General features: G+C 41.8%; 1 protein-coding gene and 1 long non-coding RNA gene across 2 annotated transcripts in view; one reads left to right on the top strand and one right to left on the bottom strand.

The window, feature by feature from the left end:
* The first annotated feature begins 2,556 nt into the window (after positions 1 to 2,556).
* On the top strand, positions 2,557 to 15,428 carry LOC115474201. Its single transcript, XR_003942826.1, has 4 exons — positions 2,557 to 2,655; positions 8,272 to 8,282; positions 13,983 to 13,987; positions 15,418 to 15,428. It is a non-coding gene; the product is annotated as an uncharacterized LOC115474201 (long non-coding RNA).
* Positions 15,429 to 16,062: 634 nt separating this feature from the next.
* The window catches only part of VPS8 (VPS8 subunit of CORVET complex), a 932,181-nt gene continuing 924,748 nt past the window's right edge, over positions 16,063 to 23,495 (bottom strand). The window contains exon 47 of the mRNA XM_030209561.1: positions 16,063 to 18,393. Coding sequence (XP_030065421.1) covers positions 18,244 to 18,393 — 150 coding nt within the window. The 3' untranslated portion in view covers positions 16,063 to 18,243. The remainder of the gene's footprint in view (positions 18,394 to 23,495) is intronic.

The raw sequence follows: 23,495 nt of genomic DNA, 5'->3' as shown, positions 1-23,495 counted from the left end.
AGAATCTCAGTGACAAAAGGATACCTCTTAAAACAAAGGAGAAGCTGGTGATGCAGTCTGGGGAGGGTTATCGAACCCTTGCTAAGCTTCACCTTACTGCTGATCATGAGCGCTATCGGTAATGCAGTAAGCTGAAAAGATGTACATGGTCTCTAGCCAGCAGCTTGATCATTTAAGAGGTCCTCCGGCACCCCATGAAAATATTAGAATGGATGCCACTCAAAGGCTCGATGAACAAATGAGTGGTATTTGTCAAGGTTCCGGACTAACCAACTATGAAAAGGCCAAACGTTATTCAGCCGTATTACAGCACTACCTGTTGTTTGCCAGACAGCGCGAAAGGGAAAGAGAAAAAATAAACCTGTATCTCCCCAAACAAAGTCCTAAACAGACAGAGGCATCGCTAGATAATGATGGACCTCCAGACCCTGTTCTTCAGGAAGTATTAAAAGGAATTGGTGCGTGTTATAGGAAAAAAATCAAAGTCTTGCTCGATAAGCTATCCAGGAACAAGGATGTGGTGACCTGGGGTGCTGATGGGACTTTTGTATACAAGGTTTACCCCATCTGTGATTCTAATCTTCTCAACCTAGTTCACGGGGCGATGCAGACACACCCTCTTTCCCAACACCCAGAGGTTGGGAGGAGTTCATAAGCTCCATGGCTGAACTCAATATGCCCTCAATGGTAGTCGGCAACGTGAGCAACAGGGATTTGCTTGAAATTCTTAAAGAAAACCCCTCTGAGGTTTCTGTGAAATTCACCACCTCTGTGAAACCCCAAGAAACTCTTCCCCTTAAAAAAAAAAAGAAACCCGTGAAATATGTTAGCTTCCCCTATAAGAAACCATTTACATTGAACAGACGACAGTGGTTAAATATGTAATATGTACAGTTGTAATAAAAAAATACTTTGTACACAGAAACATAGCGTGAGAAATGTGATTCCTTTATAGAGTTTTATTTAGAAGCCGTATGGCACTCTTTGTAGGAAACACATCTCTGTAGGTTACAAAATAGACTTCAAAAAGATCTACACAAACTGTAACACCATTTCATCATTTTTTAGAGGGTCTTCGGAATATAATTGTAAAACATCTTCAAAAGACAAGCCTTTATAATGGTGGTGTAAGAAAAATACACAGTGATGACCACAGGTAATCGATAGAGGGTGTTGTAACTGAGTGGTGTGGTACACAATAGGTTCACAGTGCTTCTGTAAAAAGTCCATAATACTGCTAGGGGTGTCCATAAGAATCAAAATACTCCCCAACGCCATTCTGAGACAGGTAGATATCTAACCAGTGCTCGCCAGGTTGGTCGTGTGGCAAGCACTGCCCAAGTAACCAATTGGTGGGTAAAATGTCTAAAAACAATTCTGTGGCATATGGGTCCTCCTTCAACAAACGATAAATCTGTACTGTGTTCATTGTTTTACATGTAGTCAAACAGGACGTTTCTTCGCTGGTTAACTAACTTCTATTACATTGTCAAACATCCCATGAAAGATCATGTTTACAGTACAGGGCAGAGCATTCGCAAAACGGATTTCTGCACGCAGATTACCAGTTTTGATCAAGAAGTAATGATCTGCATATTCCTGATCAGGTGACAGATCAAAAGCCAGCAAAATATAACCTCTTTAAAACTCAAGTACGGTTGATCATTAAAGTGCTATCTTTCATATGTTTACCGGTCGTTTACACCAGCTGCATGTATTTTCTCATGCAATGACTGTGTTCAAAGTCCGATTGAAGAGGCTTTCCCAGCACTTGTTCGCCATCCACATACAGAGCGACAAAGTTGATTTTGTAATGTTGAAAATTAAAAGGATTTTTACTGTAAGACCCGCTGTAGGTGTCATTGTCCACAAACCCCAAGACGATGAGTTTAGGCAACTGGCTCAGAAAAAGGTTTTCCTGGTTGATAACATGCACTTTGGCGGGTATGCTAAATACCTTCAGCCCCATGAAATCAATGGTATGCTTGACGGACTTCAACATCGTGACCCAATCTTACCCCCGGTGACATTTTTACTCTTTTTACGAACAACGACGCAGAAAGGATCTGTACTTTGTAGTGTTCGCATCCCCACTCATTAAACAGAAGGCATGTTTATTTCTCATCAGTTTCATCTTAACATCTACCCTATTGATCAGAACTTTTTATTGGAAAAACAGATCACTGAGTAAATTGCTCAGTAATTCTACCTTCTAGCTACCAGCAGTAAAGTGAGTCCTTTCATTGTAACCGGCGTTGCGACCGCTGGGGTCTGTCAACTCATGTCTCCTGGCTGAGTCTTTATAAAACAGACTGCTCGTAAACTGTGCTTTGAGGTGTCCGCTGTAATTCAGAAGCAGTTCTATGAGGGCTGTATAAGGGTAGTAGTTGTACTATTACCACTACTACCACTTATCATTTCTATAGCACTACTAGACGTACACAGCGCTATACCCCTGATGAGCTCTGACTGATGAGCCTGTCTCCAATCATGACGTCCAGCTGGCTAAAGGAAGCTATCGGATAATTTATTAGCGCCACTTTTGCTGCCCCTGCAATATCAATTCCATCTTCTTTCACGATCTTACAGGTCAGATACAACAATGTATTTTCAAATCCACATAATCTTCACTGTGACTGGCTATGTAAAAGTCAAGTGGCACGGTTTTTGATAAGGCTGATAAGGACAGTATTTCCACATAAATGCTTTTTTTGTTACTGGTTTGTGTGGGTGACAATTGAAAGAGGTTCAGCTCTGATTTAACACATTCTTCTGAACCATTGTGCACAAAAGCCATGATTTTTTTCTCAAAATATATCTCCTGGCTCTCTTCTTAGCCTTACGCTTAGACTTCTGAGACGCTACACAGTTTAGTTTCTGTCTAAAAGCGTCTACCCTCCTCTTTCTTTTAAGGGCTTTTCGCACAACTGCTAGTCCTGATCCAGTCTGCTTGGCATTGTTGTTGTTCATGTTATTTAGAACAGCCATGGTAACATCACATCTTTGGCTTAAAATATGTTCGCTTTCCAACATCGCAAGTAAAGCTTAAGGATCACCTTCCCATAGCGAAATGAGACGTGCATGTTCTGATCCGTCTTTATTTCAAAGGCAATAGTATTGATGTGGGTCTTGTTCATAGGGGCATAATGAAGTTTATTATATGTGAAGGTGACAAACTCGTTACTTTTCTCTTTAACCAGTACGCAATGCAACAGCAGCACAAAATGATCCACTACTAACTGATGCTCCACAATGTCTGTATAGAGGTACAAGGTGTTAAAACCAGCAGTTTTGTCAGTGGGCAAGCTTGTACTAGTAGAAAAACCATTAGGTTCTAACCCTAAAATGATCGCTAATTCTTCCTCTCCTCGGATGAGTGCCGGTGCTCCTGTACTTTTCATGAAGCTTCTATGCCTGATGGGGTCATAAGAGATTAACAGGGGTTGCTTATCGTAGCAAACGGTGATGTCTTCATTCATACTCTCCATTAAACTTTCCACGCTCAAGTAATAACCTCGCCGTACTACAAATGTTTCATCCGGTAAGGTAAGCCATATACCATCAAGACTTAAAATTGGTCTTTTGTCCCATGTGCATGGGTATTGTATTTTCACCAAACCCACTTCCCAAATGCCTTGTAGATCCAGAGGTCTTGCTAAATGTACTGTAAAATTAGAACTGGTGTTTTGCAGGAATATGTCCACAGAGATGTTGCTAGGGACTGGAATGTAGAATCATGAGCACAGGTCAGCACCCCAGCACAGGTCAAAAAGGGCAGAGGCTGACAAGCCGGTGCGACTCTGGAATCTATCAGAGATTGAGAAACCTGTAATTTATTAAAGAACATGAGCCTGTGTAAACTCAGGAATTTATGATCTATTGTGATACCCTTATGGGCAAGCTGGCGTGGGAAAGGTGCAATTATGGATGGACAGAAGAATGTGATTTAGCAACTTAAGGGAAAATAGATGGTGAGAACAGAGAACAGAATGATCTCCGAGGAAGATAAGTACTGAAGTAATGTGAAGCATTGCTTAACACAAAAGGTATAAAAACAGCTGTACCAGAGCAGTACGTTGGAAGAGACAGTCACAGATTACATTTCTATGTAACAGTGCTGCTTTCCCATATGAGAAAATACCAATTTGTATCTGTATCTTGGTAAGTAATTAAAGAATTGCTTTTCTCATATGCGTGGCCTTCCTAGTCTTTTATCTCTCTAAATTGCGAGTGGCTGGTGAGTACTAATTTGGGGAGGTGGTAAAAAGACTAGTAATTTAAAACAAGAATGATTCATCATCCATGTCGGTTCTCATAAGCACCCCTTAGATGTTTTGTACCTCGCTGGTTGGTACCCAACTGTTACATTTCTCAGGCCAACCTCTCCATTTCACTAGACATTATTTGTTCTGACCCCTTCCTTTTACTTGTAAAACTTTTTCAATATGATAGACCCTTTCAGTGTTAGGGTTGATTTTTAATAGTTCTTCAGGGTAAAAAGAACCTTCCACATCTTCACCATCGTAATCCTGTATTTTGTAAACAGGCTTCTGCCCTCTGATTAACACATCCGTGATTATAAATATCTCATTGGTCCACGTCTGTTAGTATCTGTTTTGAAAAATGCCTTTTGTTTTCGACAATCTTTCGTGATCGCCTTTTGCAAAATGCTTCACAGCCATTACTAGTTTCGCATTTTCTCTATAAATCATTTTCCAGACCTGCAGAGAATTTAGAGGCGTCATGTTGATAGATCTATCTCTTATGGTTCTGTGAAAATTCCAATTATAGCTATGTAGCATGGCCTGCAATACATCTACATAGCACAGAACCGCCATATTTTAGATTTTAGTGTACAGTTAAACCGCTGTACCACAGTCGCTTTTACATCGGTCACAAAGTTCCTTTTCTTTTCAGTAACGTTTGTACAGGTTTATTTAAAAACTCTTTACCCTTATCCGTTTGTACTTTTTTAGGCATGCAGCCTAAACTAAATACCTTTTCAAAGGCTTCAGCCACTTCATGACCAGTTTTTGTTTTTAGAAACACGGCACAAGCATATTTTGATAAGAAGTCAGTAATCACCAGGATGTATTTATAGCCGTGATTAAAAGAAGACAGAGCTGACAGATCCACTAGGTTCGCCTGCCACTGAGCATCCACCTCTGAAACTATGGTTTTGTTTCTTTGAAAATGAATGCGAGCAGGTCGGTGTAAGGTATAAGCATCTAGCTCCTTGAGTTATTCATTGACCTGTATTATATTGAGAGTTTTAAAATTTTTTCTAGAGGCTCTGAGCAGAGGCATGATGCCTCCTGGACTCCAAACCGCCTTTGGATCATAGTAAATTCTGCTTAAGACTTTTTTGAATATAACTTCATAGGGCAGCGCACGTTTCAACACTAGTGCAACAGGGTGGGTGAGGAGCCATATAAGGGGGGGGGGGGGCATAGGATTAGCCACACGTGCACATTGTATCTCTCTGTGTACAAAGGCCTGACTGCAGCCATTTAGCTGATGGTTTTGCTAAAGGAGAGGTAGAGGAAGAGCCTGGATTCCCTGTACGTTTGCTGAAGGCTAGGGAAAAAGGGAAAGGAGGTCACACTGGAGGATGAAGAACTAGGCGCAGCTCACAGGCTTCTGCCTATAAAAGGAGGCTACAGAGAACAAGGTGGGGGCAGGTGGGAGAGATGCAGAGAGTGAGAGGTTTGCTTATCTGTAAACTTGTCTCAAAAACAGGAGGGAGGGAGTAGGGGAATGGGAGGAGGGGGAGGCTACTGCTTAAGTACACATTTCTTGGAAGGGGCCGAGCCGGGATTCCTTATGCTAGGGGAAAGGGGGGCACGGGGGAGGTTACAGACCCCCTATTGATCTCACACAGAGAACAGCCTATTTCCTGGAAAAAAGTAAACAGCTCAGAGCTGGAATTCAGTGTATTTAGCTTGCTTTTGCCAGGTTCTGAAAAAAGGAAGGTGAACTGGAAAGGTTCTGAAAGTAAAATCGGTTTTGTTAGGATCTTTCTTGAAAACAGTACATCTGCCTTAGGGCTATTGCTTCTTATATGTTTGTTGCTAGCTAGGGAAAGGGGAGGGGGTCGCGGGGGGGGGGGGGGGCAACAGACTGATCGCACAAAGACAGAGAACAGCCTGATTACCCAGGAAAAGCAAACAGCAGGATATAGACCCTGCATTTTTTTTCTGTCTCACTGTGTGTGTGTGCGCGCCGCAGGGCACAATCTCATACAGTTGTCTCTTGAAAACAGGAAGGGGGGCCAGGTTTTCACAGATCTTCTTATATAAGCTAATCTCTAAGCAGTTTTTGTCTATGTGTGCCCTTTGAAACAAAGAGGAGGAGGACGGTCGGTTGGTCTATTCTTTTGTTTTAAAACCTAAAACAGCTGTCATTTTGTAAAAACAGCTTTAAAAGTAAGTACAAGGTATCCTTTTGAAAGAAAAAATTATAAGGAAAAGAAAGCAAAATGTCTATTTTCTTTCTTGTGAGAAAAAAATTGAAGGTATCTTTTTGAAAGAAAAACATTATAAGAAAAAGAAAACAAAATGTCTATTTTCTTTCCTGTGAGAAAAAAAGTTTAAACTGAGCACGCGCAAATAAATTCCACCGAGGCTGTAGGGGGCAGTACTGGGGATTCTTGACATCACTTCCCATCACATGACCCCATTCAAGATGGCAGCTAGTAGTGGAAACAGGAAGTGACATGATGCATACTGTAGTGGCAGCCATCTTGGAAAAGGGGTGTGGTTATGACATCACTTCCTGTGGCATCACCAAAAGGTACAGGGCTATGCAAAAAGGGGTGAAGTTTGGGGCAGGGCTATGCAAACAAGGCGGGACAAGTGATGTGGTTATGCAAAAGGGGTGGGGCTTGGTGGGGTCAACATCATACCTGGTGTCATCCAAGGGGGTGGGAGTGGGCATGGTTTGGGCCGTGATTTCATCAAAGAGTTAGGGCGTGGGCATGGTTTGGGCACGTCTTCGTTTCTGATTCGCTGAAAACCCAGAAGTGGGCATGCCACCTGTCAAAATCAATTAATTTTGACAAACGCAGGTGAGGTACATTACTTCTGGGGTTTTCTTTCCCTTTGGCACTTTTTGGGAACCCTGCTGTAGGTCCCTTTTGCTTTATGCAAAAGTCTCCAACACCACACCCACAAATCAGGAGTGTAGCCAGACCTGTTATTTTGGATGGGCCCTGAGTTAACCCAGACGGGCTCTTCCCACCCCCACCCCTGTCCATACATGCAGTTTTTTGTTAAACTTTCCCTCTGCCCCTGCTATTGTCATGGTTCTCCTCCTCCTCTTTCCCCCCGGTCAGCATCCTCTCCTCTTCCCCCCCCCCTATGTACAGCATCCATCCCTCTCTTCCCCACCCTCAGCATCCATTCCTTTCTTTCCTTCCCCCTCCTCTCTCCCTCCTCGGTCTACCTCCAAGCCGTTGCCGGCAGCAATTCCAGTAAGCAGCGTGCGCCAGCCCTGCAGGCTTCCCTCTACCGCGTCCCTGTCTGTGAAGAAACAGGAAATTATGTCATTGATCTGACTTTTCCACTGTAATCTTATAATGGACCAGGCAAAATGCTGAAGTTTAGTAATTTCTCTCTTCAAGAGTTTAGTTCCCATTTATACTACAAAAATGATGTGTGGCTTCTGTGGTCAGCCCTTCTTGACATTGGGGGTGGGTGAGAAGGAAAGGGCACCAGGAAAGATAAAAGTAAAGGTGGTGTTGTATGCTAGTTTCTTGGCAGACTATTAGCAGGGTGTTTCCCATTGCCTTCCCTGAACATTTTAACTTCTCCCCCCTCCCAGCTCAGGCTGGGTACTCACATACTGACCAAAAGTGGACGGATGGATGAGTTGGCCAGAGGCTGGCTACCTGACAAAAATCCCAGTATGTGATTTGAATTGAGGTCATGGGTGCAATAGGCAAGCAACCTACCGACTGCACCATGAGGCCTTGTAGGAGGGTGCATGAGCTTTGGACACTGCCATTTTGGTGTCACCATTTCAGCACCACTGTAAGGTCACTGGACTTATGCCCACAAGAATTCTGGGCACTGCTAGTGGTCATCTGAACAGGTGCTTTGGGCTAAATAGAGCCTCCTTCTTGAATTCATAAGGTGCTGAGTTTGGGTGACTGTTTCATGCCAAATGTTCTGTTCATGGCACTGCCTTTTTTTATCCCATTAATAAGAAATATGCTCATCTATGAGACGTTTAGGTCAGTGGTTCCCAAACCTGTCCTGGGGGAACCTCCAGCCAGTCAGGTTGTCTGGATATCCATAAAGAATATTCACGAGTGAGATTTACATACAGGACTAAATTCCGTAAATGGCGCTGAAAGATCAATGCCAAAAAACTAGCACTTAGTGCTATTCTATAAACAGCGCTCAAAGTTCGGCGCCGTTTATAGAATAGCTAGCCATTAAGCTCGTTAAAACGGGCACCTATTGAGTGGAGGAGTGGCCTAGTGGTTAGGGTGGTGGACTCTGGTCCTGGGGAACTGAGGAACTGAGTTCAATTCCCACTTCAGGCACAGGCAGCTCCTTGTGACTCTGGGCAAGTCACTTAACCCTCCATTGCCCCATGTAAGCCGCATTGAGCCTGCCATGAGTGGGAAAGCGCGGGGTACAAATGTAACAAAAAAATAATAATAATTCTCACCTCCATCCATCAATGTCCAGCAACCCTGCTCTCTCCCCTGTCCTCCCATGTCCAGCAGCAGTCCTGTATCCCCTGGTCTCCCCCCCCCCCGTCCAGCAACCATCCTCTCTCTCCCTTGCTCTCTCCCCTGCCCTCCCCCCATGTCGAGCAGCCCTCCTCTCCTCTCTCCCCTGGCCTCACCCCGTCCACCGATCCTCCCCACCATATCCAGCAACCCTCCTCTTTCCCTTAGCTTTCCCCCCTCCCCCGTCCACCAACCCTGCCCTCCCCCCATGTCCAGCAACCCTCCTCTCTGCCCTGCTCTCACCCAATGTCCAGCAACCATGCCCTCTCCCCCCTGCTCTCCCCCATGTCCAGCTACCCTCCTCGCCGCCGCTCCCTCCCCCCTCCGTGCCCCCTGCACTGACCTGACATGCCTCTCATCTCCGTGTGAAAGCACTGCAGGCAGCAGCAGATCGCTCTGCTGCTGCCTGCAGCGCTTCCACATGGAGGTGAGAGGCGCTGTCAAGTCAGTGCAGGGGGCCCGATACTGAGGGGGCGGGAGCGGCGGCGGGGATGGGAGGGAGGGTGGAGGTTGGTGCGCGCGATGTTCATTTCCAGGCTCCAGCGGCAGCGTCCGACAGTCCAACTCCATTTCCCTCTCTGTTCCACCCTCTGACGTCATCACGTCTTGATGCGAGGGCGGGACAGAGAGGGAAGTCTCTACTGCGCATTTACAGGTGAGTCGGTCACTTGCGATTTATATGTTTGATGCTTAGCGCTCAGATCCACAACTACTTTTAAGTGTGAGAATTTATACAGCTGAACCCTGTTGTAAATCCTCACACCTAAATTAGGCATGGAACCCACTTATTCTATACCAACAGGAACACCCCTGATCCGCCCATGACCCTCCCATGGCTGCGCCTCCTTTTTGGAACATGCATAAAATTTCCGTGTGGATCTGGGCACATAAATTTGCGTGTGGGAAATTCAATTTATGCCCATTAGCACCGATAGTTGATTTTTAGGGCCCAATTATCAATGCTAATAGGCTCATCAATCAACTAAATTGCACATGCAAATTGAAGCACCATTTATAGAATTGGGAGAACAGTGTGCAAATCTCTCTCCTGAATATTCATTGTGGATATCCTGAAAACTTCCCTGGTTGTGGGTTCCCTCAGGACAGGTTTGGGAACATCTGACTTAGGGAGTGACTCTAGAAAGTAGACATTAACATTTAGGCAGGAACTATACACGCAAATGATTAGCATGCTGGCACATGTGTGTAAATGCTGAAAATCCATCTAAGCACTATTTTATAAATATGCGCATAACTTATATAGCATACATTTGACAGGTAGGTGTACACATGGGCAGAATGCCATGAGGCCCTTTTACCAAGCAGTGGTAAGCCAACCGTGGGCTTGACGCAAGGCAATCTGGAACTACTACCGGCCCTACGCGGGTGCCAGCAGTAGTTCCACCCCAGCTGACGACATTTCCGACACTAGCGGAAATATTTGAAAAATATTTCTGCAGGGGATTACTCAATGAGTAGTGGTAAGAGCTCCCCCAGAAATGTCCGTGCGGCAAGGGTGAACTTACCGCACGGCCATGTCATTTTTGGCCATTTGTTCCCACTGCAGTAAAAGGGGCCCTGGCGTGCAGCGAAATGGCCACTGCTGCTCCCACAGGGCCCCTTTTACCACACTTTAACAAAAGGGCCACTAAACATAAGCACTTATACCAGCTCTAGGGCTGGTTAAATTCTCATGCCTAAATTATAGGTGTATATTAAATCTGTTACACTCCTACTTCCGTTTATAAATATAAATGCACTGTTACAGAGTTGCCCTCTACATGATATAGATCCAGTAGACAGCAAAACAGAGTGCTATTATTTTGATGTATTAAGATTCTGCATTGTTTGATACTAAGTCAGAGAACATTCCTAGAACTATTTATATTGATCAGGTTACTTATGAATTTTCTCCAATAATCAAGATTTGGGGAATCTTGGTTGATAGTTCTATATCACTGGACAATTCAGCTTTCCTCTTTCGTTAAGAAGTGGTTTTTTTTTTCTGATGAGAAAGTTGAGATGTGTTCGAAGTTACTTTGAAGTGGATCAGTTCAAACTTTTGGTTCAGACACTTCTGATCTCACAATTAGACTACTGTAATCTTATATACTTAGAATCAGGGCTCTTTTTTGAAGGGTACTTAGGGGTACTGAGTACCGGCACCTTTTCTATTGTCTGCTAAAATTGACCCATGGGCTTCAAGGTTTAATGAAAGAGCTCAGGCCCTACACACCAATTCTGCCTTGTCATAGATTCTGTGACTGGTTGCAGAGGGCCTGGCTATTGTAGGGTGGATCCCTCAGTGATCACCCCACCCCTGAAGGGTGGCCTGGCATTTGAGTACCAGCACCTTTTTACTAGAAAAAATGCACTGCTTAGAATGTAGTAAGAACCTTCTTAGGAAAATCCAGACTATCCAGAATACTGCAGTTCATCAGATCTTTGCTCTTATCAAGTTTGATTATATTTCTCCTAGTTTTATAAACTTACATTGGCTCCCAATTGAGGCCAGAGTTATCTTTAAGTTCACTTGTTTTCTTTTTAAAATTTTGTATGGCCTTGTACCAAACTAAGTGTATAATCATTTTCAATTTCCTGTTGCCCAGAGGGCAAGACATAAAGAAGACATGATCTTCTATTTTCCCTCTGTTAGGGGGAAGAGATTACGTTTATTTGTATTGACTCTGGTGTTTCAGGCAACTAGACACTGGAAAGAGTCTGCCGATATTTTTAACACTGCCTTATCATATTGTGATTTTAGAAAATAGGTTACAACCTTATTGTTTCGAAAATACGTTTTGCACCCTGCTTCTTGATTCTGATGTAATATTATTCATTCTTTATTCCCAGAAGACTGTTTCTGGTTTCTTGGGATTGTGTTACCCGCTTTGAACTGATGAGGCATTAGCGAGATACAAGACCAGTTTATCATTATCATAAGACTAAGATGATAATTTGCAGTAGCACCAGGTGTTGCTACAATAATTGTGTTACTTCTGTCTTGAAAAGTTTGGACAGCACTGTTGTAGACTGTAAAGCTTCACGACTGACTATTCAGTCAAAGGGCAACTGTTAACTCTGGTGCCAGCTGCCATCTTTACTAATTAATCAGGCTGTTGATTAATGTAACAGTCATTTATTCCATTTACCCAAAAATAGAAAAAAACTGAAATTATTTGTTATTTTGGATAGAAATGTTGTCATTTATCATTTTAATGCAACATTCAACTATTCTGGCAAAAAACATGCAGGGAATTATAATTAAGCGAGAGGCTGGATTAAATAATTCAGATGACCTTCATTTTATAAATCACTTTACCACATTAATTCAGTTTCAAATCATAACTGATAAGAAGGCAATGCTCACATTCCACTGATACAATGTTCCAGAAGCAGGACTTGCTGAAAGATTACAATCTTTACTGCCCTTTAGTTTCATCCAGTATCTACTTTTAGTATCTGATTTTATGAGGAAAATAAAATTGCTGAAATTTGTAAGATGAAAAAATAGCATTTAAAGAGAGACTTTGCATTTCCTGTGTGAATGATAAGATTGCATGTGGCAGGCTTCAGACATTAGTATTTCTGCCAGTCTTACCATGGGGATAACTTCTGCCTGGTTCTAGTGGTCAACCAGATCGGGTACAAAACCATATGCAAAGGGAAGGGTTCCATACTTCAAGATCAGTGCTTAGGATAGGGAAATCTTTTAGGGGCCCTTTTACTAAGGCGCATAGGCACCTATGCGCATCCGACGTGCATCAATTTGGAACTACTGTCTGGCTACTGCAAGCCCTGGGTGGTAATTGGCACTTAACCTAACAATTACTCCTCTATTCAATACCACTACCAATCTGTCTGTATTATGCATTTGCATACCTTAAGTGTCTTTAGCTGTTTAGATCTATTAGTCTGTCCCTATGAACTATTGTTTAATCAGATGTACTATGCTGTCCTAATTTGATTGTCTCTGTTGTTATGTCCTTTAGATTGTAAGCTCTTTTGAGCAGGGACTGTCTCTCTTCATGCTTGACTGTACAGCGCTGCGTAAGTCTGGTAGCGCTTTAGAAATGTTGAGTAGTAGTAGTAGTAATAATAGTAATTCCATTTTTTACGTGTCCAATATGCGTGTCCAAAAATATTTTTTATTTTCTACTGCATGGCACTAACCAGGCAGTAATCGGCAGTGTATGCGTGCTGACGATTACCGCCCAGTTAACGCGCGAGACCTTACCTCTAAGTCAATGGGTGGTGGTAAGGTCTCAAGCCCAAAATGGACGCGCGCCAATTTTCATTCTGGCACACGTCCATTTTTTGCCCAAAAAAATGACCTTTTTTGCAGGTGCGTTGAAAAATAAACCTATGCCCATCCAATACACACATCTACACCGGAACAGGCCACTTTTCGGCGTGCCTTTGTAAAAGGAGCCTTAGAGAATTACTGGGTGGGTAGAAGAATCTAAATTGGTGGTTCTCATCTCAGCCCTCAGGACATACCCAGCCAATGTGGTTTTCAGGATATCTACAAGGAATATGTATGAGATCTATTTGCATGCGCTGTCTTCACTGTACACAGATGAATCCTGTATCCTGAACGTCCCTTTTCTAGAGCATTATTTCCTTTGAACAATGTACACTTCTAACACGTGATTTATATTTTGGAGATATTTGAACATCTCTGGTATTCAACCTAGTCTCTCTTTTCCTCCAGTGCAGTGGTTCCACAAAAGAGATGTGGGGTGGGGGGGGGGGGGGCAGCCAGCTGTTTTTTCAGGATATCTACAGTGAAGATGCGTTAGGCAATGGAGGCAGATGCCATCCCACTTAAAAAGGCAATAGGGAAAGACAGGATATATCTTAAGTCATTAAAATTGCTTAGGGAATTTTTATTGTATTTTTTTTTTTAATTTATGTTACATTTGTACCCCGCGCTTTCCCACTCATGGGAGGCTCAATGCGGCAGGCAATGGAGGGTTAAGTGACTTGCCCAGAGTCACAAGGAGCTGCCTGTTCCAGGAATCGAACTCAGTTCCTCAGTTCCCCAGGACCAAACTCCACCACCCTAACCACTAGGCCACTCCTCCACTTTTACTAAGCCACTGTAGTGTTTTTAGCTTGCGGTACAAATCAGATGGTGGTAAACACCGAGATGTCCATTATATTCCTAAGGGCGTCTCGGTGTTTACCGCCAGCTGATTTGTACCATGAGCTAAAAATGCTACCATGGCATATTCATGAGTGTGAGTTAGGAGAAGGCTGGTAACCAAAGGCCAGTTTGTCTGAACCCAGTGGTGGGTAAATTATTGGAGTCACCAACATAGGAGCCAACTTTTCAAAATGATTGGGGATACTAAAAAAAATTTTTTTTTTTTTTACAGGTGGTGCATTTCCCCCTCCCCCAAGTTCCAGGCCCCCCTATCCTCCGAGGGCTCGGTCTCCTCTGAGTTCCAGGCCCCCCTCTTCTCCGAGTTCCAGGCCCCCTCTCCTCCGAGTTCCAGGCCCCCTCCTCTCCTCCGAGTGCCAGGCCTCCCCGCTCCTCCGCCAGTCCCAACCCCAGCCTGACCTCTTCTCCCACAACAGTCCTCCATTCTCGCCTTCCTGCTGCCCAGAATTTAAAACTCATCTTACCTCAGGTCCCGGCAGCAGTGAAAGGCGAGCAGGCTCAGTGCTTCAGCCTTCCCTTCTCTTTCAGCTCTGGTCCTAAGGTGATTAAAATGATGAAACATACAATAATGTTAAACTTGAGCTTACTCCAAAGAACGGTGGTTGGGAGTCAGTGGAGGATGTTCAGTGAAGTGCCGGAAGGATCTGTCCTGGGTCCATTTCTGTTTAATATTTTCATAAATGTTAGAATAAAAAGGTTTGTCTTTTTACAGGTGCTAAGATCTGCAATAGGATGGGTACTCCAGATGGTTTAAAAATTGAAGAGAAATCTAAGGAAGTCTAAAGAGTGGTCAAGAATGTGAAAAGAAAGATCTACAGCAAACAAGTTTAAACTGGGGGGATCCAGGATGGCCGGCGGTGTGTGAGTGTTGGCTGGTTGTTCCGTTCTTAGTTCTATTAAATAACTTTTAACTGTACCTCAAGATGCCTAAGTGGAGAAGGAAAGTCTGGGTGGTTGTTCCTTCGACTCCTGTATCTGGCCAACCCTCTCTGTTACAGGTTTTTTGAAAAATTTGTAAGTAATTTTCAAATTTTACAAGAAAACTCTTGAACAGAAAGATATGAAATCTCATTAATAAGGAGTAAAAGTTCTCATAAAAAATAAAAAAAGCCCCAAATATATAATTAATACAAATCCAACTATTCCTTCTTATATGTCTCACAAAGAACTAAAGAAATATACAAAAAAAGAGAATCATATTAAGTCCACAATTAATGGAGTTCAAGGCACAATTCAAAGAAATATTGTTACAAAAAAAAAAAAAAGGGAAAAACAAGCAGAAAGCCCAGTCCAAGCTAATTATACTTTCTGGAGTAGATGTAGTAAGTATCGAAGCAAGGGGAGGGGGAGGAGGAGGAGGAGTAACAATCAGCTTAGAGTCCAAAAAGGTCACCAAATGTGTAGGATCAAAAAAACATATTTAACTGACTGATGGAAAGGAGGCATTACAGGCATGAGGAATGTTGTGAAGCTCTTTGACAGTAGCATTTTCCTAAAAGTAAATAAATAGACATGGAGATGGGATAGGAAACTAGGAATGAATGTGGGGTTTTGGCATGCTCAGCTATTCAAAATACAAAAATCACAACTGTGTTCCATCGTGTCTAATCTGTACTGTCATTTACGTTTACTAAAGGGTATAATAGACAGTAGCCCCTACCACTTAAACTACAAGAAACATATTTGTAGCTGGTACCCTTCAGAGAAATGGTAGATCATCTCTGTCCTTTCAAGGTCATTAAGACAGATGGTGATCTGGATATCAGGCAATTCATCTATAGAACTGGCTACAGAACAGAGGTTAAAACAAGATTGAACTTCAAAACCATTCCTGTTTATTTACAAGCAGAACAACTAAACTCAGTAGAAATAACAAGGCTCTTCGTTTCATCATATTTCTCATTCTATTAGTTGAGTTGTATAATAAACTGGAACAAAGAAGCCACAGGGTGGACAGCTCACAGCTTGAAATACCGACATTAACACTGGCATAAGTCTATGACTTTCTCAGGTCTTCAGATCGAGTTCAGAAAGTCCTTATCAGGCTAGAAACCAGTTTTCTTTTTTTCCAGAGTGAATACTACTACTACTACTTAACATTTCTAGAGCACTACTAGGGTTACGCAGCGCTGTACAAAATAAACAAAGAAGGACATTTAAGGTAACTGGAATGATTTCAAACAAGTATACCCCAAAAAGAATACCACACAAGCTGAATAGTTAGCACTGTCATGAAACAGCTGGTCACAAATGTGGCAGACAAATTTGATCCTCTGGCTTACCAGCTCCTCTAATTTCAAAGGTGTTTACCCTCACAGGGAATTTTTTTTATTGACAGCAACTGCAATTGTAAAAGTATGGTCTTATTCAAGAGAAATTCTCTACCCTGAGGCTAGCACAAGGATGAAACAGAAGTTCTGTGGCACTAAACTGCTTTCACCTGCTACTGTGTTTCTGTTCTTATATTCTGACTGGTATGATCTCATGCAGTCATGAATGAATGCTAGGACATTCATCTGACAGAGCAGGGTGTTAATGTATTTTAGGTTTAGAGCAGGAATACAAATAGTCCTGATTTTCAGGAAGTTTGCAGTGACTATATAAGTATACACTAGGTCCATGGACCCGGTTAATTTGTATACTTTACTCTGAAACCAGATTTGCTGGCAGCTTTAGAAACCTTGGCTTAGAGGTTGCACTTTGACAGAGGTGACAATAGCATAAACATTCACAACTTTATTTTTATAAAATTGCTGGCTTGAAAAGATTTGTCTATTGCAATGAAAATGTCTTCTGTACTTCTTTTTCTGGCCTTTGAAATATTGTTTGTCTTTTTTCTGGTCTACCCAGATCTGACCCTGTGACCCCACAGTCATCGGGACGCTCATAAATGCAATGCATACACATGAAGCAAACTTGCTAATGCTGGATCACCAATGTACGCATGTTTATCTCATGCATAGTTTTGGTAGACCACCCAAAACTCTCACTGGCTGTGGTGTTCCCAGACATGGTACAGGAAGCTCTGTCCTAGTTTATGAGTTTCAGATACGATATTGATTACTTATTAAGAAACAACCAAACCAGCAGCAGCAATTGAATTTGGTTGAGCTTACTGTCCAAGGCTGCTTATAGGGAGGGGGAATTGGAGAGACAGGGCAATTGTCCGCCCTCAAGGGGAAGCCAACAGCACTGAGGCAGAACTTCAGAGCATCTGGTACTGAGTAGACCTACTCCTTAGTTTCTATCCTGGGTCTCAGTGTGTCGAATCTTGATTCTGTAAGCAGGAAATGTCACTTCCCATTTTTTAAACAATGAAAGTAGTTACTTTTCCCTTTTGTTTTTAAGAAGACAAGAACATCCTGCTGTTTTTAAAATTGAAACATGTCTTAAAATAGCAACGCTTGCATTGATCTTTATATATTTACACTGTTCTTCAGAGCTCTGGTGTTGGGGACAGGATGTCTCATTGGAATGGCCACCGCACTTCAGAGTTCTTTCATCTCTAGGCCACCAGTTCAAATCCCAGCTAAGATGGCCAATGGGAAACAAGATGTTCGTCTCGGTTCAGTTATAGGAGCTTAATGGAAGCATCACATTGAAGAGCCTTTCAGATTCTCATGAATGTGTGAATCCTTCTGCACATCTCAGCACTGACTTGCGACAGGACATAAGAATGATCACCCGATGTGGCTTCAACAATCTAATGAAAAATTGACTGCCTACTACATTTTTTTTTTAAGAAAACTATTTTGGAAAGCATATGTTTCAGGGGAATTAGTTTAGTGTGGACAATGAGCTGGTAGCAACTTCTACCCACAGAAGATAGATTCTCTGTGTGTATCAACGTGCATTTCTTTCACCACATAACATAAAGATATTGATGACAATTGAAGCATGGGACACTTGCAGTAAATCATATCTTATAATCTCCTTTTTCAAAGCATTTTAGTGAGGAAAACCAAAGGAATCACACAGGTTGTTTGGAACTTCCTCGTTTCAGTTTTTTCACCAAAGAACCATTTCTGGTTGCAGTTTATTCCTTTTTTGTGATTAAAGTAAGCCTGCCTGTCAAGTCTATCTCTACTAATGTTTCTCTTTCTTTGTAAAACTTTACATTGCCCTATAGCAAGGATATGAGGATATGTAATGATATACCTTTAAATATAATTTAATAACTCTATAAATCATGTCATCAGAAGGTGCTGCTTAAGGATATGGGTTGACAAAGTCTGCATCGCTTTTATTTTACAGGGCAGATTTAGAGCTTCTGTAATTCTGAATCTGGTACGTAGATAAAAACTTGCTTTCTGCAGGGAGTCCATCACAGGACAGTTTAATCTTCGGTTAAAGGAGGGGGTGCAAGATGCAGCTTGAAGTTTTCATTCTGGAAGACGCTGTTAGCTGCAGGACCGCTCTGAGATACATTTAGGAGCCCATGCTTCTCACCACCCTGAGTGCGAGACAGTTCTGTCAAAAGTGCTAGCTGCAAAGCAACAGAAAAATGTTAGTTTTCTACAGGTTTTATTGATGTAAGCCAAAAGATCAACCGCAAATAAGTAAATATAGTGCTTATTTTCAAACCAGCACATACACCTCTGATTATATAAAGCTGCCATATGGATAGCTAACACTGAAGAATGTCCAAATGGCAGGGTCTGAGTATATTCTGGGTGGGACTAGGATAGGCTCAACAAATAGACATTTATTCCCCATTTCAGAAGAGAAATGAAAGTCTATGTCCAAAAAGATGGCTGTCAAGAGTTGGACCTGCTACTCGGAATGTCATAGTTTCAGAAAAGTGTTACTATTTAGAAGAGCTCCTTCATCCCCCACTGATTTTTGAAAGCAAAACTGGCAAAGGATGCTGGGCTCCGTGACAGCTTCAGCAAAAATAGCCATCTTTGGGGGCCTTTAACAAAGCAGTGGTAAATCCAACTTGGGCTTACCGCTTGCTAATCTGGAACTACTGCTGGCCCAACATGGCCGCCGGCGGTAGTTTCAGCTGGAGCGTGCGCCATTTTTGTCGCTCTAGAAATTTTTTTCTGTTGCGCGGCGCTAACCCAACATAATCAGGCATCGCCGCGTGCTGTCCAGTTACAGCGGGATCCCTTACTGCCACCTTAGTGGGTGGAGGTAAGTGCTCCCCACCGCATGGCCACATGGTAAAGGTTATCTTACTGCATGGCCATTTTTTTTGGGGGGGGGGGGGGGATTTTATCCACTACAGTAAAAAGGGCCCTGATGCATGGGAAAAATGGCCCACGCCACTACTGCAGGACCCTTTTCCCACAGCTTAGTAAAAGGACCCTTCTGTTTCTAAAAATGGTTAACATCACCATTTATTTTCCAACACATAAACATCTATGTTGCCTTTTCATAACACAGATGTTCATATGCTGCCACAGAGATGTTTATGTTCCTGTGTTACCCCGTTGATATTTTTCTAAAATGGTTTTTCATGCTGCACATCACTGGCACCTGAACATCTATTTCACCATATATTTTAGAACAGTTTCTACATCGGCAGATCCTGTTCTAAGATACTAGCAGAATTTCAGACATCCCAACTTGAATGTCTAAATTCTAATTTAGACTCCTTTCTCAAATGCGACTCCACATAAATAAGCACCATCAGACCAGCTTTCAGGTTCGAGAGATGACACTGTTAAGCCAGATCTTGAGCGTCACTATTCTTGAGCAATCAGAGATCAAGGGCTACAAGCAGCCTTAACCCTACCTTACATTAAAAAAAAAAAAAAACACATACGTGATGTGTGACAGACTTCAGAAACAACTTTACATCAGACATTAAATAACAACGTTCCTTAAAAATAAAACATCTTTGTTTTCTTTCTTTTTCTTGCAAAACCTTTTACAATGGGAACCAGGGATGCTGGAAACAGAAAGAAGTCTGGAAGACAAAGTGCTATTGGTTAGAAATCTGCATCATTTAGCATAAAGAAACTCTGGGATCAATCATATTTGGGGCACTTTTCAGCGCTGACTGCAGAGATGCAAAGCCCATGCATAAAAATACCCAATCTGCCAAAAAGAAATATGAGCTCACATTTCACATACTGCAAATAACAGAGATATCTAAGTGGTTTACAGAATTATCAATAGATCAAGGGGTAAGGAAAAAGGGAGAACATACTAAGGAGGCCTAGGTTATAATCAATAAATAAAGGACAGGAGTGAGGAAAGATATTAATTGTAAAATTAAAAAAGAGGGGTGGGAGTGCATAAAAAATAAAACCAAAGTGATAATGCCATAATAGGGCAGTGAGGAGCAAATTACATTTTTTAAATTTATTTATTTATTAGGATTCTCTTTTTTGAAGGAATTCACTCAAGGCGGTATACAGTAAGAATAAGTCAAACATAAGCAATAGACAAAGCAATAAAACTATTCAAACAATAATACAAAGTATGGCATAGTATGCTACATTATAATGCCAACACAATAAAACATTTTAATAGCATAGGGTGTAAGCAAAGATTGAACATATAGATAGATAAGAAAATAAGGAACTAGTTTAAAGAAGGTTGCAAATGTGGTGAACATTATCTTGGCTAGGGCAGGAGTGAATGAACATGCCCTGCTATAGTATGTGCAGCCGGCGTAATTTACTTCTTCCATTAAAGGCCTGGTTGAAGAGCCAAGCTTTCACCTGCTTCCCGAAGTAGAGATAGTCTTGTCTTAAGCGAAGCCTTTCAAGCAGTGCTTTCCAGAATGTGGGGGCTACTCTGGAGAAGGCTCGCTTGTGGTTATCACATTGTGTGATGTCCTTTGGAGAGGGTGTAGTTATGGACACTCCTTGGGAGGACCTTAGTACATTTTACACTTCTACACCTTAATATCCCCTAAGAGATCTATGCGGTGCAAATAATTGAAAGATGCAGGGCGAACTCCTGGAAATACATCAATTTAAGATATCCAAAAGAAATCCAATCAGAAAAGTAGTTTAAGGAAAGTCATAAAAATAGTGTATTGTTCCAGATAATATGCAGAGTGTCACAGAGATAGAAATCTCTCAGAATTGTGGTAGAAACAAAAATCCTTGCTTTTGAAATGAAAGGTCAGGGAGCAGGGAGAAAATGCATAGAAACTGCTAAAGCAATATTGGAACTTCTTTCAGTGACCTGCCATGACCTCCAAAAAGCTGAGACCAAGTCAACTTTCCATTTAAGCTGTCCAGACATAGCTGTGAAGTAAAATGAACTAAATGAGAGCAGAAAGCATCACAAAAGAAAATCTAAGACAGCAGAAAACCTCAAGAAAGAAGAAAAGGGAATTTAAAGGAGAGATGGTTATACTAAAGAAAGAATGGATGCCATGGAACTTCCTAATCACATGTAGAGTCAAGGGGAGGAAGGAGATATTATGAATAGGATGAAACCAAATGTTATCCTAATACACAGATAATCAGATAACTGTATAAACATAGGAACATGTGTCCTTCACATGGCAGTGAGCAGATGTATTTATAATTTTAATCCCTTATATTAGATCTGGAATACAGCAGACCATTTCTGACAAGACACTTTATTTATTTTTTTAATACAAAACATCCTATTATACTGTCCTGCACTTTTGGTAACAGAGCAGGTTGCAATAAAATTAAATCCAAACAGTTGATGAAACATCCTAAAAGTGCTAAACTTGACTTGATTCTATACTTTGTTAAATAAATTACCCTCTGTATATATTTCTACCAGAACACCTCTCCACTCTCTTTGGAGGATTTAAATGTGCATAGTAAGATTAAGTGGGAAACAATTTGCTTTAGATCGAAGGACGATGTTGTGGCAATCATCACTTGCATAAATAATGCTTCTAAAGTGTTGATCCCTTGGCTGGCATGGGTCTTGAAGACCATGAAGAGACAGTTGAGGATTTAATTACTACTATTGTGAATGAATGTTTAATGTACTACACAGGGTAGTGTCAACCCTGTTTTAAAGTAAAATTTGAATGCTTTGGAATTCAGCAACTATCATCCTATTTTCTCTCACCCTTTTTTGGGAAATACTATTGAGGTTGTTGCACTTGAACAGTTGCAGGATCTTCTAAAACAAATTTAATATACTCGATCCACGTCAGTACGGATTATACCACCACCACCACGGCGCCAAGACTTAGTTGTTGTCAAGTTTTGATAAAATCCAGCAAGGCCAGGCAAGGGTTCTGCTCTTTTGATTGTGCTGTGTTTGACACCCTATCATGAAATCTTCCTTAATAGATTGAAGCCATTCAGTGTTGGCCTTTTGGCCACTGCTGGAAACAGGATACTGGACTAGATGGACCACTGGTCTGACCCAGTATGGCTCCTCTTATGTTCTTTAAATTCCTGTATGGTTTCAGTCAATTTTGAGCAATCAGGTTCAAGAGATCAGAGTTGATGATTCAAGCTTCTTCATATATAACTCTGAATCAGCATTGTCTGCTGTTTTATTCAATGTTTATGTTGTTTTATTTGTACACTATTGGCTAACGTTAGTGTACACTACCGTCTTTATGTTGGCAATATGCAGTTCTTTTCACCTCTTCAATCTACCATTGATATTGCAGTAGAATCAGTTAGTGATTGTATGAGTGACTGGATGTTTTCAAATAAGTTGGTACTTAATGTAAAACAAACCTGTAATTTTGATAATTAGTTATTTCACATTATTTAATGTTCCATTTTCTTTAAAGCCTGGTGATTTTATTCTTCCAATTTTGTTAGAAGTTTGTAATTTAGCGGGTAGGAGTAGCCTAGTGCTTAGAGCAGTGGACGCTGATCCTGGGGGACTGGCAAGTCACTTAGGGGCCCTTTTACTAAGGCACACTGAAAAACGTCCTGCACTGGTGTAGGTGTGTGTTTTGGATGCACGCAGATCCATTTTTCAGTGCATCTGCAAAAAAGGCCTTTTTTGTGGCCGAAAATGGACATGCGGCAAAATTTAAACCAGCATGTGTCCATTTTCGGCATGAGACCTTACCGTCATCCACTGACTTAGCAGTAAGGTGTCACGCGTTAACCAGGCAGTAATCGTCAGTGCACATACGCTGCAGATTACCGTTGTGTAGGCGCCATGTGGTAGAAAATTTCTACCGCGTATTTTGGATGGGCATAAAAAATGGAATTACCATCCGGGGCACATGGTAGCCAGGCAGTAGTTTCAATTTGACACGCGTTGTATTCACGTAGGCGCCTATGCACCTTAGTGAAAGGGCCACTTAACCCTCCATTGTCCCAGGTACAAATAAGTACCTGTATATACTATGTAAACTGCTGTGAATGTAGTTGCAAAAACCACAGAAAGGTGGTATAGCAAGTTCCACTGCCCTTTTCCTTTCCCTTTCATTGTGAACTTCTCCCTTTCAGGGACATCATATATTAGAGAAGTCATTTGAAAGTCCATAGACTGCAAGTCTTCTTACCACCATATGATTTTAGAACTGTCTTATGTGCTTAAGTCATATCAGTGATTGATTACTTGAACTGTTTACTTTGATTTTAGCAGCCACTTCACTTAAGGCTTTACAAGTGGTACACAATGCTGGAACTCAGCAGTCACAGTCAGAGCACATTACCCCTA

The sequence above is a fragment of the Microcaecilia unicolor genome, chromosome 7, assembly GCF_901765095.1.
Source record: "Microcaecilia unicolor chromosome 7, aMicUni1.1, whole genome shotgun sequence".
In the NCBI taxonomy this organism is placed as follows: Eukaryota; Metazoa; Chordata; class Amphibia; order Gymnophiona; family Siphonopidae; genus Microcaecilia; species Microcaecilia unicolor.
The sequence above is the reverse complement of the archived record's forward strand: the minus strand, read 5'-3'. Positions and strand labels throughout refer to the sequence as shown.